Raw genomic sequence first — 15737 nt, forward strand, 5'->3', positions numbered from 1 at the left:
TACAATGAATACACAAAGACATACAGCACACTGAAGGATGAGGGAGAGAGGGAGAGGGTGAAGGACACGCTGCCTGGAAGCTGATTGGCCCCTTGACAGGCGCTGTTGATTCAGGCGTCCACGGTGCAAAAAACAGATAAGATAAAGGGCATATAAAATGACAAGAGATGCGCATCCATCCCTCACTGTCACCTGCACGCGTAGGCTGTCTGCTGCCTCCAGCTACAAGAGTGGACCAGCCTCTTTATCCCAACTTCACTTGTCACGAGTAGGCAAACAAACGTAAGTGCGAATATATCCATTCAACACATTTTTTTTCTTCATTGATTTCTTTCTAGTTAGTGCAGTTACATGCTTATTTTGAATCACTTAAATCGTTTGACGAGATCAAAGCCTAGATATATAATTTCCGTCCTATGGAAAACTTGGAGTGGTATTTGGAATTTCTTTTCCCAAACTCGTTATAACTAGAAGCTGCGTCTCTGGCATCACTTTGGGGTATTTCCATCCAGCTCACAGTCAAATCTTCCTCTTTTGCACAGGATGTCCCCTACAGTAAGCTGCGTCCCCGACTGCCTGCGCAGGTCCAAGGATGCAGTGACGCTCCGCAGGTTTCCTCCAACAGTGCCAGCGAATGAAGTTGGTGACGCTTCAGGAGACCTCCGAGAAAAATTCCCTCGAAAACCAGCGACTGTTACCGGAGGAGAAGCGTCCTCAGTGAAACACCCCAAACACAGGTGCGAGCAGTCCGGACAGCGGGGCAGGCGCAGAATGAAGGCGAACGACAGAGAGCGCCACCGCATGCACAACCTGAACTCCGCTCTGGACGCACTGAGGAGCATCCTGCCGGCGCTGCCCGAAGACGCAAAGCTAACTAAGATCGAGACGCTGCGATTTGCTCGCAACTACATCTGGGCTCTTACCGAGACTCTTCGAATGGCAGACCAACCAGCACACACTCAGGACTACCTGGCGTCAGATCTGAGCAGTCCGGCAAGTGTTTTATCTGCTGAGTGGGACTCAGCATCACCTTCAGAATCTGGTTATAGGACCTCAGCCGACTTTAGCCATGGAAACTCATTCGCTTCTGTTAATGAGATGAGCTGCAGGATCTTCACAGGAGAGAGATCCAGTGCCGCCCCCGTTACTTTTTGTTTTAAGTCCCTTCGTGCCAACAATGACTTCAGAAACACGTGGCGCTTTTGACAGGCTATACCCCTCCAGTTACATAAAGAAGAAATTTGGGTCACAGCAGCAAATCAGTTTCCTGTCGTCGGAGTTTATTCTTTAAAAGCTCTCCAAGTAGGTTAAAAATACTTTCTGAAGGCACAGCTGTAACGTGAATCACTCTGAAAGTATTTTAATGATCCTATTTAACCCTCAATATCTACAGTCTTACAATCATGGTGTCACTTAAAAAAAAAAGAAAAAGCAACAAAGCACAATCAATAATCCAGGAAGACAGGCGAGAACTTGTTTAAGCTAAAAATGTTTATTTGGCAATGACATTCATTTTGTATTATTGTATTTTGTATTATTTTGCTGTATAAAACAATGTCTATTTATTTAATAAAAAACTGCAGAAAACATGGACTTTTTTTGGGGTGGGCATACTCTGGCTTTCTTTTGTTTCCACGATTCAAAACAACACACTGAAATATACAACGAGTATCAAAACATATTGGCTGTCATTCAAATGATTTTAAGTGATGCTAAAAAAAACAAACAAACAAAAAAAAAGCCATCTTACAGTATTCATTGATTTTCTTTTCTTACAGGCCAAAGTTTTTGTGCAAATCAACATTTTCAAACACAGTTCCTTACTGTCCTGCCTACCAGTGACAGTACAGAAGTACAGCGTGAACGGAGACCAATTCATAGTCTTACGAGTAGCATCAGCTAAATATTGTAAGTCTCGGGTTATGTCTTGGTGTCCTATAGTGGCGTGCAGTCCGAGGCTGAGCTCAGTGAGCAGCATTACTTAGGAAAGACGGTGACCACGTCGTAGCCCTCGGGTGGAGTCACTCGCTCTCGTGCGTGCGTCTCACAGTAAACCTGGTTCTCCACAAAGAAATGTCCCTTCTGTTTTAGGTTGATGTTGCAGTCCGTGCAGGTGTAGCACTCAGGGTGACGGAACTTGTCCCTCAGCTTCACAACCACCCCTCTGAAGTGTAAAAACAAAAAAAAAAAATAAAAATGTTGTGAATGGATTTAAAATGATTCGTTACAATACACAGAATAAAGTGGACCTGCAGTATAAACAGGCTGCTAGAACCGCTTTCATTCTTTTAAACCTGACTGCAGCAATTCAGCCATAAATGTTAGTTTATGAATTTTTGACCTGCAAAAAAAAAAAAAAGGGGCTGAGGGTTACCGTCCTGTAGGAAAGAGCGTCCTCTGATCTGTGCTGATGAAGTTATAAAACCTGAACAGACTTTTCACATTTACTTTTATACTTTTGGGGGGAAAAAAAAAAAATAAATTGATCAAGAAATTTTTAATGTTTTGTTTACTATTGTGTGCACGTCCCATTTCCATACTTCCCAAAACAAACACAGATTTGAAAATGGCATAAACTGAAGTGATACTGTTGTACAGTGTTTCACACGGCAAAATACTGAACTGACCCCGTGGGAGAAAACATTCAGTGTTTTCAGTATTTTGTATACCATGTACCAGTAACAGCATAAACAATCTGATACCAGTACTGACGATAACAGCGAAAAACAAAAGAAATTAATGCATAACCAAAAAGACACATAATCCTGCACCAGTGAAGTCATGCGGAGACTCACTGGTTTATAGCAGTTCTCTTCCCACTAATAACCAGTGACAACTAAACTTTGGTTGGTCACCGCAGCTCTGAGATCTTTTGATGGGATGAGGCATAAACAAAAGTCATAATTCTACAGTTTTTTAAAAAATGTCTGTATCAAGTAACAGTGAAGATTATTTTAGATATACTCAATCTAGAACCATTTCTAAATGTAAACAGTAAAATTAAAATATCTCCCAGCAGCAGGGATTATGAAACAACAGTGTTGTGGTTTTTACTTAATTTGGCCACAAGGTGGAGACAAACTCCACACAGAGACAACACTGAGTATGTTGTCCAAAAGCAGCTCCATTCAGATGGGGCCATTAACGATAATTGTCCATGTCTTATGTTTACAATAGGAAAAAAAAAAGAACAAGCATATAAGACTACAGCACTGAGTCATAACCATAAAATACTCACACAATCCCAGATCCACATTTGTCACAGATGGGTAACTTCTCCGTGTTCCCCACTGATGATCCAATCTTTGTTGTGGGTGCTTTCACACTCCTGAAGCCTGATGGTTTATCTGAGTCTCCTACAAACACCAAGCACAGACCAAAAATCTTTGAAAACCTTAATGGAAACTGAAAGGGTGATGATGGAATGTTTGGCTAAAATAATCACACACTGCTCCTTTAGGTAAATGGGAAAAAATATAAAGCATCCGTACCCGTCTCAAGAATCTCCTGAAGCACTTTGAATGAAGCCGACTGACGAGGCGGCTCATCAGACTCTTGATTCTCCTGCAGCATCTTGTACACTTCTGAACCGGCTACTACGGGTGGCCTCTTGCCCGATGGCTCTGATGGAGCACTAGAAAGAAATCGGGCACATTTCAGCATGAGACAACTTGCAAACAACATCTTCAGCAACAGGATTGTGACACAATCACACTGGCAGTAAAAGCCACATTGCTTCAGCAACTTGGTTTTGTGGCTTTTTTCCTTACTTGTTTTAAAGCCAGATTTAAGTAATATAATCTTCTTAAATTTATTCGATTATGGCTGAGTAAATACTGGCTCCATCAGCTTAGATGTAATATTCACAGCGCTAATGATTTGTTGAAACACAGCAGCCTTTTGGGAGCAGGCCTACTACTGTAAATTTTGCAGTTAGTAGTTAATGCCAAACACTGTGTACATGTACTTCTATTCCAGCAAGGATTAAAATAAATCATGGTGCTACTAGGAGGTTTCATGTGTGTGAGTACACATTCTTATTGATGCAATCCTCCAGTTCCAGCATCCCAATCCAATATGAGTTTCTGCAAACTTTACTTAATGAAAAGGTGAACTTGCAGAATGATTTATAAAAATGTAATTAAGTCATCGTATGTGTTCCAGAATGAAAAATAAGTTAATAATTCTAATGTTGTCACTGTGCTCATAGAGTGATTTCCAATACTGATTAAACGTTTCAAATATTTGATCATTTTGGTTTTCCTGTATTCTCTCTGCTCTGCAGTCTGTGCAGACTGAGCGTTATCATTTGAGCCTGTCTTACTTGTCGCCGGGGTCATTAGTTGTAGCCATGGTCTTAACTTCGCTCACAGCTGAGTTGAAGTCCTTGATGTTCTCTGAAGAGTACAGCCCAGACGGATTGTTGTACTGGTTGGTCACCACTTTGGAGCCAAAACCAGCGAAAGGCAGGGCGCTCCTGTTGTGGGTTGAGCCTATGTGTTTCACCTCCTGCGGGAACGAGTGGTAAAACTTTTGTTAGAGACTCTGATGTTTGTGGAAATCAAGCTCACAGACTGAAACATGCAATACTCGCTGTGCAAACCCAACGAGCTACTGCTTCAAGGTTTTTCTGAACTTGTGCATGTAGAAACATGCAGTGTTTGCTAAGTGAGTTAGAAATATTGCTTAACATTTGAAAGCTCTTGACCCATTGAGTTTTTCAGCTATGATTTCAACATAATTTCACTTGAAAACAGACCAGAGCAAACACCAGAGCAGTTTTGTCTTTTTTAAAGCAGCTTCCAGTCTGACATAAAGTCACACATAATTTAGCAGGATAATGACCGTGGACTCTGCCTTAATTATACCTAAGCAGCTAACTTTACCGACAGATGCGTCATGACACTGGCATGCCATCACAGTGGGCACATAAATACCACCAAATCTAGCTCATGCTTCACAGTGGGAACACGGAAATGCCTCCAAATATAGCTCATGCTGCAAGCTTCTAAACGTGCAGAATCTCCCAGAGTCTCAGCGAGCAAGTAGACTCGCACAAAGGAGTTCACAAAACTTACATAAAACGTAACAGTGAAGCAACAGACTCCAGAGAAGTGCTTGAAACATGTATTGTTATGTGTGTGAGAAAAATGCACATTTGTGAATCTGTGAAACATACACACACACACACACACACAGGGCCTGAGACACTGTTTCCTACATGAATTCATACTTTGGCCTCAACTTTCCACTCAGCAGGCAGGAACTGAGGCTTGCGTCAGGGCTTGGCTGATAAACTACTGTCTCCTAGGAAACGTCCTGTTGGTAAGTAAACAATGACTTCATCATGAACAGAATAGTAGTAGAAAAAAAATATATCCCACAAGCCTTTGCAGGCACAAGGGGAAGCCAACACTGTGCGCGGCTAACCAAGTTCACTCTAAATGACAAAGCTGGGGGAGTCATTTTTAAAAGCTCATGCAGCTTTGAAGCTGACACACACCCGCGGCTCTGATGCAAGATTCATCTTGTAGGGATGCGCCTTCCCTTCCTCAGATGAAAGCGGTGACCACAGTTTAGTTTCTGACCTGGGGAAGAGAGAGAGAGAGGGGAAAAGAAGCCTTGAAAGATGATCTTAATGCACAGTAATATAAACTGTCTGGATAGCTTTTGTGTACCAGCAGATGAGCATCATATTATGGCTGTGTCTTCGAATGCAGCGCAGCACTAACAGGTATGTTCATGTTCTTGGTTTACCTTGCAGTGCACCCCACCCTTTTGTGCAGTCATAACGGCATCTCTTAATGGGAACAAACGTGTGGTCCAAACCATCCTTCAAATGAATTTATACATGACTGCTCAGGAATCATCAGGTGTGTGTAATTTATGAGGTGACAGTGGTGTGATGCAGGATTGCAACATTGCAACACAAACAGATCTGCCCTTTAAAATCACTCAATAAACATGATATCACTCGCTGAACACCTGGATCGCAGCTGAGCTGTCTCACATTGCTCACCCCCCCCCTCCCCACTTCAAGCCCATGGCTATGCAGATCAGACTGGCACATGCAGCTACAGCTCACCTGTCTACGGAGAGCACCATTTCCTCTATGCAGCCCTTGATCTTGTTCTGCGCTTCCAAGTGAGTCATGTTCTCTGTTGGTTCTCCATCGATTGCAAGAATTATATCCCCGATGCACAGATTTGCTTGGGCTGCTTTACTCCCTGGATTGACCTACAACACAGGAGACATAACTTATATATAATAAATAAACAGAAATAAGCAGAACCCTCTGGGGCACAACCTTTGCACAAAATAGCTGAATATATGGAAAACACACCTTCTAATTATGGTCTAAAAACTTCTTGTCAAATGAGGAGAGGGTTACTGTTTTAAATTTGACCTTCAAGAACCTTTAAACACAAGCCTTTGTTAACAGTAAACAGAAGCGGAGGTGCTTGCAGACTCAGGATAAAAGCTTCCTGGAGTGCAGATTCCCTATCTGAGATAAAGGCCTAAAGCAGAGAGGAGGGGAGGGAGGGGACCCGCACAATCCAGGAATTCCTAATCACTTTTCCAAGGGTGGGGTGGACTGACCACAGTAACAACCTTTACAAGAGGCAGACTCAGGCAAAGTGCACAGTAGAGAGTTATAATCCGGTTCATTACTGCCGAAAGAGTAGCACACCCTGCATGAAGCTTAATAAAAACTTTGCACTAATGTACACCAGTGAGCTGTCAGCTGTCAGCCTGTAACAAAGAGGCTCCGAAGGGTCCACAGTCACTCAGTGATGCCAAAACATGGAGTTTAAACTTTTAAAATTACGATTTAATTTTTGAAGTAAGGACTCAAGAGACAAAACATGAGAGCCGTTATTTGGGATGAATGAATTTCTGATTGTGGCTGTATTACAACAACAGCGGAACCTCTCTAAGCTAAAGGCTGAAAATTCATCAGTAAAAAGACACCTCAACTTAAATAAACTTATATTTTTAAATAAATAAAAAAAAAAAAAACGAGGTCCATGAACCACCGTGTTTGAGCCTCCTTAAAGGGCTCGAAGTTAAACACTAGCCAAGAGATTACTATTATTGCCGCTAACTTAGCTCAAAGTACAAAATACCGAAAAAGCTAACGCTACTTTAGCCTTTCGTTAGCTCTCCGGTTAACACAAGCTAACTGTTAACCGTCAGTTTTAGTCGAGAGGAAACAGTGAGAGGTGAGATCTCAGGTGTGGTTTCTCCATTACAGATGGAGAAACTAACTGTAAAACCCAACTTACCCGGGAAATAGCCAGGGGCTGCTCGAAGTCCTTTCCCCCGACCAGCCTGAACCCCCACGGTCCGGGACCCTGCAGCGCCACACGGAGAGACATGATGATGCGAAGGATTTTCAACGGAGCCGACGGTCCTCAAGGATCTGCCTCAGACCTCTGCTTCACTTCCTACTGCACCGTGGCCAAAACTTTGTGGCTGACTGAAGGTCCGCAGCATTAGCAAAGGGGGAGGACCCTCCGGTTACAATCGGACGAATAGATTTTGAAGTTTCCTCGCTGATAAGTGAGAGACCGAAGATCGTGTATTAGGAAGATGGCTCACAGTATCTGTACTTTCTACTTATTACATTTTCAAAACAAGCTCGTTACTTTAGGTTTAACGCCTCTGAGAAACGTTTGCATTTCAGGTGTTGTGCCAAAAAGTGATCGTCTGCCATAAAGTGATTTTCGATGTTTCTGTGTGCTTTTATGTGTAATGTCTTTGCTTATATTGGTGAATAGAGTGTAGTCAATAGGATTTATGAAGGGCTTAAATTTAAAATGAAGAAATGACCTGTTTTTCAATTATATTTATGACTCTGCATTATTGCACGTACATTATAATAAATCGAGTCCTCTTTGGTCACTTAAAATATCTTTATAGAGTGTAATGTTATATTTGTTCTGATTTCTGCTGCTCTCTTGGCCAGATTTCTCTTTAAAATCTGACCGATCACAGTTTTTACCCTCATAAATAAAGAATATATAAAAGTCGCTGCCAAAAACTGATTGCAGCGTCTACCTTGTGACAGAAATGTTGTTTCTTACTCAAAATTACTTGATATCATTGATGAGAGAAATGTTTGACATATTTTTCACAGATTATAGGTCAGCAAGTCATTTACACAGTTTCAATACGGGCAATCATTTTCTGGCAATCACTTTTTGGCAGACGATCACTTTTTGGCACAACACCGGAACAGTGAGGAAAATAAATGACTGAAAACGTAAAGGACAAAAAAAGTGTCTGCAGTTTGTCACACAGTGTGTCTGCTAGCTAAAAGAACAGCTGCTGTATTTTAAGGGACAGCAAAGAATGAGCGATAACTTCACTCAGATGGAGAAAGATGTATGAAAGAGGTAGAAACATCCTCCAAGGAGCTACTTTTACTTTCTTACTTTGAGTAGATTTCAGAGCCTGTACTTTTTTACTTTTACTTGAGTACAGAAGTTGAACCAGTACTTCAACTTTTACCAGAGTAGTTTTTAACACAAGTACTTGTACTTCTACTTAAGTACAGAATGTCAGTACTTTGGCCACCTCTGCGCTTGACCCTCCTCCTCTGGATAACCCACTAGCTGGCGAGCAGATTGTGACAGACTGTTTTTACAGTTACACATTTGATAGTTCCATCTACACCCTGTGACTGAAACCTTCATCAACCCTCATAATTATTGTGCGTTTAGATGTCTGCGTGACCTGTAAGTTTTTCTAGCATTCTCCCATCTGGTAGCAGCAGTTTGGAGTCCACAGTCTTCAGTCACAGTGCTCAGTTGAACAGTATGTATGTTTGAGGCTGTGATTCTGCCTGTTTGTGCTGCATACTACTGAGATGATTCGTGGTGGTTTCTTGTGCACACCTCTGTCACCAGTGCTTTTGGAGGACTGACAGTTCACATCAATCTTTAGAGGTCAGGGAGATTGTGGTAACATACATGGCCTAACGAGGTCATTGTAGATATACCATTAGGCTTTCATTACTGACACACATGCACCTGTACTGTATCTATGAATGTCCTCCAGCCTAACTACTGGAACACTGTGGCGTGGCCCTGCGCAACCGTGTTTAGAAAATGGGGTGGTATGATATGGCTGTCCAAGGCCTTTTTTTTTAGTAGTAGTAGTTGTATAGTTGATGCTGTGCCTGGAGCATTCAAAGTCTGTTCCAGGCACTTTGATTGTGGTGAGTGTCAAAAATTAAACTCTGCTGGTTCTGGGCTGGTGTTTGAATGTGCAAGGATGTCTTTAGTAGTGATACCAACGTTGAAAGGAACATGTGAAGGCGGTGTCTGTGTTTGACTGCGCGTAAGTTGTTTCAGTGTGGTGTTTCTGTTTGGATTATTAAAGTCACTGTGTGCTTATGTGATGGATGAATCACATCCTGACTGGGCTCCTGGGTCACTTTGAAGTACACCCTACAGAGTCACATCGTTACACCCAATTAAAACAGAGAAAACAAACAAGAGCACCAGCATCAAGGGAGAATAACGGATCCAAAACACACGCAGAGGATGAGGAAGGTCAGTCCTTCATAAATATAGAAGAAACAAATTGTGTTAAACACAAATTTCAAAGGAAAAAAATATTCATGTTGTGAAAATGCAAGAGGTTACTAATTTTGTTACATCTTGTTATTAATTCCTGATAATCATGTTTGTTTTTATCTTGTCACTTTAAGCCTTGATTATACTCAGACACGGACAGCTGGAGACACCTCAGCAGACAAGTCAATCCTGCCACACTTATCTGAAGCCTCTGTAGATGAATTTGCATGGTCACAAAAAACAGGCAGGCAAGCGGATGTCTTCACGCACCCTTGCCATTTTGTAATTGTTTTGGTGGAAGTTCTCATATATATATATATATATATATATATATATATATATATATATATATATATATATATATATATATATATAATTCAATTCAATTCAATTCAATTTTATTTATATAGCGCCAAATCACAACAAACAGTCGCATCAAGGCGCTTTGTATTGCGGGTAAAGTGTGGTGATGTGAAGCACTGAAGCATATTTCTGATGAAACGAATAATAAAAATCATGCAATTTCATAAATCTCTTCAAGTCAGAAAGAGAATATCTCAAGGCTTTTAACAGGCTGCTTGTCTGATGAATGAGTATCAAACATGATGTCCTTACAGAATATGATGTATTGCTACTATTCTAACATTGACAACAGTAATGTGTAACAGAAACATAAATGCAGCAGTGATACTGCCTGCAGCGCACAGCTATTTGCATCTATTACCATGAAATGGAGAAGTTGGAGCTTTGGCTTCAAGGTCTAAACTTGAAAAAAAAAAAATCTGTCATATGTTTGTCCATTTCACTCTGTCAGTGGTACACCATACTTTCCCTGAAATGTTCCTGTGTGCTGTAGGAGCTGTGAAGAAGCCACCGACAGTTATAATTCAATTCAATTGTATTTATATAGAACTAAATCACCATAACAGTCCCCTTAAAGCACTTTATATTGTAAAGACCCTACAGTAATACAGAGAAAACCCCAACAATCAAACAACCCCTATGAGCAAGCACTTGGTGACAATGGGAAGGAAAAACTCCCTTTTAACAGGAAGAAACCTCCAGCAGAACCAGGCTCAGGGAGGGGCAGCCATCTTTCGTGACTGGTTGGGGGTGAGAAAGTTTAACATGGGAAAGCAATGAGCAAATGACCAATAATATTACTTTATTGCCCCCCCCAGTTAAAATTGGTGATTTTAACTGGGCCATGGATGGGAGGTAGATAAGGTGCTTAGAGTGTGCATAATAAAGAAAAAATCACCTGGCCTGTAGTCTAAAGCACTTTGAGGGACCAGTAATACTAGAAAAGCATTACACTGCATGAATACCAATACATTTCCATTTCCATAACCAGGACTCTTTAACAATGACATCAGTGCTTCTGTACTGTACGGAGTATCCACAGCCCTCTCCCCACTGGGTACACAGCCTCACTCTGTCCATGAAGTGTTGCTGCATTAACCTGGAACCTGGGGTAAAGGTGCTAAGGCAGGAACTTTGTGTGGTTGAACATAACAGGGACATTTCTGACGGTGCTTGGAGTGCCTCATAATTTCTCAGAATGATGAGAAAGATGTGAAGCACTTTGCTGACTCATGCTCTGTGGCTTAATGTGCCCAATGGCCCGATTGTTCACTTTAAAAAAAAAAAACACCATTTCATTTTCATCTTTGTGGTGAATGTCAGTGTGTACCACTGCAGAGGTTCTGATATGACTCTGGACTTTTTGTAGTTCCTCATCACAGAGCCATCCACACCAAGAAGCACCACAAAGGAATTCAGAATAACCTCATATCACATTTCAGGACGCTGTCGTATTCCATCCTCCCACTCACTGAACGTTGATGGATGCCGTGACCAGAAGATTGGAGACTGAATAACTTTTTTCTATTTTTTTTCTACCTCTGGTATCAAGAAAGGTTTGGGCCTGGATGTATAAGCAAGAGGACTACAAACAGATGGGAAGTATTAAAAGTATTCCTGTTATGGGCTATGTTGACAATGTACAAAAAAAAACTCTTTGACCAAACACAATCTTTGCTTCTACTTTATTTAATCTTTTATTCTTCGTTAACACCAGAACAATGCGACTCAAATGAATGTGATGAATGATATGATGTGATACGATGTGGCGTTCCTCTGAAAGCAGAGCAGAGTGGCACCTCTTCATGTTTTGCTCCTCTTCAGTTTGTTTTACAGATGTCGGCCTGCCCTTACGTCACCTTATTATGTGCAAACTTACCATTTATGGTAGAGTTAAATCCCAGGATGTGGAATGTGCCGCTCCCAAAAGCTGAATTCCTGCCAGAGGGCCTCTGCTGAAAGTGGAGGAAAAGGAAAAAAAAAGAAAAAAAAATGGACCAGGACAGATAAACTGAATGAAACACGTCCTTTCTTGTGGGTTTTACTTTGTAATTTAAGGTATGCCAAAAAGTCTGTGAGGCTGTTTTAAAGTGACGCTCCTATCAGTTCAAGTGGATGGAGTTCAACTGCTTCTGGCTGTTCTGTCAGCAAACACATCTGTCAACAGGAGCAGAGCAGCTTTAAATATTTGTTAACTGACATTACAAGAGCCTGACATTTATTGTTGAATTTCACCCAGTAGCATTCATGTCTGTAATTAAGTGTAGCCACAACCATGTACTACACCAAAAATGATCATCAGATAGCAAACTGCAGTTCAGCAGCCCAGAATGAACAGCTCCACCTTTGACCCTGACTCACAGGAAAAGTTTGAATGTCTGCTTGTTCAAAAAAAAACAAAAAAAAAAACCCAAAACTTTTAGCCAACACTAAGTGCACACAAAATCACAGCACTGCCCAGGGCAGTGGCGGTTTCTGATATGGGCGACATGGGCAGCCGCCCAGGGCGGCATTTCATCTAGGGCGGCATGACGCCCCCCTTCCCCCAATGCATTGCGATCGCCGCAGCAGCACCTACCGCACTACTCCACTTGTGGGGTAATGGGCGCCCTCTGCCTGCTGTGTATTGCATGTAGCTTTCTGCAATGGTCAGACAGGTTGTAACAGAAGGAAAGGGGCAGGCGGGGGATTCTCTGTCTCGCTGTCACTGCTTCACTAGACCGTCACACACACACAGCGCTGCCCCGCCCCCTTCTCCTGCGAGTCAAGTGAAGCAGTGATGGCGTGAGAGTGAGACAGTCAGCCGGGTTCATTCATTCATGCCTGTACAGTTTTGGCCTGGTTACAGCCAACAGTAACTGCTGAATTATAAATAAAGGCAACTCACCCAAAGCTCTGTATATTTACCTCCGCCAAGGAGGTTATGTTTTCGGTCGCGTTGTTTGTTTGTCTGTCTGTTTGTCAGCAGAATTACTCCAAAAGTTATGAACGGATGTCACTGAAATTTTGTGGAGCGGTTGGAAATGACAAGAGGAAGCAGTGATTAAATTTTGGTGGCGATCCAAATCACGATATGGATCCAGGAATTTTTTTAAGGATTCTTCAGTATTGCGGGATACAGGCAGAGCCTTCCCCTTTAAGAGACACCACCCACTTTTCTCTGCCCCGTGTGTGTGTATGCGGGCTAGCGTGGGAGACGAGCGCGAGGGAAAAAGTGTGTTCGGTGGCGGTGGAAAAAGGAATAAAAGTTCTGTTGCTAAAATCCTTCGACTTGCTGCATTTCTCCGCCTTGCTAAAGGTGACCCACATGGATGAGCAAGTTAGTTACCAGCCACGAGCCAAGCGAAGTAGAGACCAGAGGTCTCCCTACTACGGTTAGGAGCCGCGATCTGGTCGAGGTCACACACTATTGCGGGATAGGGGGTTATTGTTGTCTGGGAAAGATGAAAGATTATTTCAAAGTATTTAGATACACGTATTACAGCGTCAGTGACCCTATGGCCTTAGCAGAGGTTTGCGCTCTCTGAGTGCTTCTAGTTAAATATATATCACACCTGGTGCTATTAACATGAGTTTCAATGGAGGTTTTGTTGTGTTGGGCTGGCAACTGTCAGTCAGATCTGACAACCCTGTGGATGGGCGGTGGTTATAACCTATTCAGCTTCAGTGCAAATTACGGCAGATGGAAAGGAAAAGGTCAAAGCCATCAGGTGTGCAGTTTAGGAAAAAGAGAAAAGAACAACAGGAGAAATAAGCAAAGATGAAGGTAAGCAGAAGCTGTGTAATATTTCAGTTTCTTCCATGTTTTTTCAAATAAAATTTAAAAGAAATTCTGAGTGTGCCTGTGATGGTGGGGAGACCTTCTGTTAAAACCTGTCTGTCAGACCATGGCAGAAAGCTACATGCACCACACAGCAGGTGCTCATTAACCCCCAAGTGGAGTAGTGCGGTAGGCGCTGCTGCGCGATTGCTATGGGGGGTTGGGGTGGGGGTGGGAGGGCGCCGGCAGGGATGCTCGCCCAGGGCGCCAAACAGGCTAGGACCGCCACTGGCCCAGGGCAAGATTTAGATTCTCAACCTGGGGACAGCAGCTCTGTAACATGACTCAATGGTAAAACTGTGACTCCTGCAGTGTTACAGCTCACCCGCCTGGGGTGTTGAAACGTACACTTAATGCACCACCGGCCACTTCATTAGTAACATGTTGCTAATACTCAGAGCTGCCTCAATTCTTCCTGGCACAGATTCAACAAGGTGCTGGAAACATTCCTCAGACATTTTTGGTCCATGTTGACATGATAGCATCACACGGTTGCTGAAGATTTTTCGTCTGCACATCCATGATGCAGATCTCCTGTTCCACCACATTCCTGAGGTGCTCTCTGCTTAGATTGACATCTGGTGACTGAAGGGCATTTGAATTCAGTGAACTGGCTGCCATGTTCAAGAAACCAGTTTGAGATGATTTGAGCTTTGTGACATGGTGCGTTATGCTGCTGGAAGATTGATAATTGAAATAAAGCCACCATACAATACAGAAAACTGTATTGTATGGTGGCTTTATTTTAAAATAATATAAAAAAGTGCAAACAAACAAAACATAAGGAACAAAAGAATCACGATAAACATGTTGGAAAAGGAGTAGGAAGAAGCCTAAGCTTATTTAATCCCACCCTTTTCCACTATTTAGTAACTATTAATCATCACTTTTACTTCCTGTTTAGACTCTATGCACATTGTGAGTAAATAGAGGGTGAGAACACCCAGTCAAAGCCTTCCCTCCTCCCTTTATCTTACAAAAACATATTTTTCTACCTCTTTTTAAACTGAGTCATGCTGGGACATTTCTTCAGTTCCTCACTCAGTCTCTTCCCCAGCTTCTCTCCACACACAGAGATACAGAAACCTTTTAGTGTTGTATGGCTACACGAATGTTTTAAATTAACTCTCCTCGATCTCCTTCAGGAAACAATTTTAGAATATTGTCAGGAAGTAGGTTGTTTATTGCTTTATACGTAATTTGTGCCGTATGAAAATGAACCAGATCTGTGAAGTTTAGTATTTTTGATTTTAAGAATTGTGGATTTGTATCATCTCTGTATTCAGTATTATGGATTATCCTTATGGCCCTTTGTTGCAATATGGATAATAATTTATCCATATCCAATAATTTATAAGTATTGCCCCACACCTCTGCACAGTAATTCAAACATGGTGAAATGTGTGAACAGTAGAGAATGTGGATTTTGAAATGCTTCTTGAGAAATTGTTGTGTATATGATTAATATCAGATTTCCAGCTTATTTTATCATCTATTATCACACCAAGAAACTTATTTTTATGAACTCTTTCAGTGTCTGTATGTGAGTTTCTTTGAAAATTGTCAAATAACATAATTTTAGTTTTACTTGGATTTAATGATAATTTTGTTCCTGCCAAACCACTTTTCTATGTTGGACATTTCTGAAGTTATAAGTATTATTTTTTAAGTTATCATAGCCAGCAGCTCCTTTAGATTCCTTTGGAGTCATGCCAATATACTGTCATATCATATTGTCTAAAATTGGTGTTTTTCATTTTCCTGTTCTTAGCTGACAGACGTGGCACCCAGTGTGGTACGATACCCTTCTGTACCCCTTGGTTGGAACAAGTAGTTACTTGAATTATTGTTGCTCGAATGAGTGTAACCAGTCTCCTCTGACATCAACAAGCCCTTTTCACTGAGAGAACAGCCACTCACTGGATATTTGCTCATCTTCAGACCATTCTCTGTAAACCCCAGAGAGGGTT

The 15737-nt window shown here is 41.8% G+C and overlaps 2 protein-coding genes across 2 annotated transcripts; one reads left to right on the forward strand and one right to left on the reverse strand.

The window, feature by feature from the left end:
• Positions 1 to 203: 203 nt before the first annotated feature.
• On the forward strand, positions 204 to 1497 carry neurog3 (neurogenin 3). The gene is made up of 2 exons (XM_030748494.1): positions 204 to 282; positions 543 to 1497. Exon 2 carries the CDS (start codon positions 544 to 546, stop codon positions 1204 to 1206), a length of 663 nt encoding a protein of 220 aa, XP_030604354.1. The 5' UTR covers positions 204 to 282; position 543; the 3' UTR covers positions 1207 to 1497.
• Positions 1474 to 7559, reverse strand: pdlim1 (PDZ and LIM domain 1 (elfin)). Its single transcript, XM_030748493.1, has 7 exons — positions 7287 to 7559; positions 6086 to 6237; positions 5504 to 5588; positions 4325 to 4509; positions 3492 to 3634; positions 3239 to 3356; positions 1474 to 2164 (listed from the first exon to the last, which is right to left on the reverse strand). Exons 1-7 carry the CDS (start codon positions 7377 to 7379, stop codon positions 1978 to 1980), a joined length of 963 nt encoding a protein of 320 aa, XP_030604353.1. The 5' UTR covers positions 7380 to 7559; the 3' UTR covers positions 1474 to 1977.
• Positions 7560 to 15737: the final 8178 nt, after the last annotated feature.

The sequence above is a fragment of the Archocentrus centrarchus genome, chromosome 15 (assembly GCF_007364275.1).
Source record: "Archocentrus centrarchus isolate MPI-CPG fArcCen1 chromosome 15, fArcCen1, whole genome shotgun sequence".
NCBI lineage: Eukaryota > Metazoa > Chordata > Actinopteri > Cichliformes > Cichlidae > Archocentrus > Archocentrus centrarchus.

Excerpts from the sequence above, each read along its gene's own strand:
- neurog3 (XM_030748494.1), top strand. The coding sequence starts at position 544 with ATGTCCCCTACAGTAAGCTGCGTCCCCGACTGCCTGCGCAGGTCCAAG.
- pdlim1 (XM_030748493.1), bottom strand. The coding sequence starts at position 7,379 with ATGTCTCTCCGTGTGGCGCTGCAGGGTCCCGGACCGTGGGGGTTCAGG. Across the intron at positions 6,238-7,286 it reads AGCCCCTGGCTATTTCCCGG|GTCAATCCAGGGAGTAAAGC; the intron begins GTAAGTTGGGTT and ends CCTGTGTTGTAG. Across the intron at positions 2,165-3,238 it reads AAATGTGGATCTGGGATTGT|AGGGGTGGTTGTGAAGCTGA; the intron begins GTGAGTATTTTA and ends TTTACACTTCAG.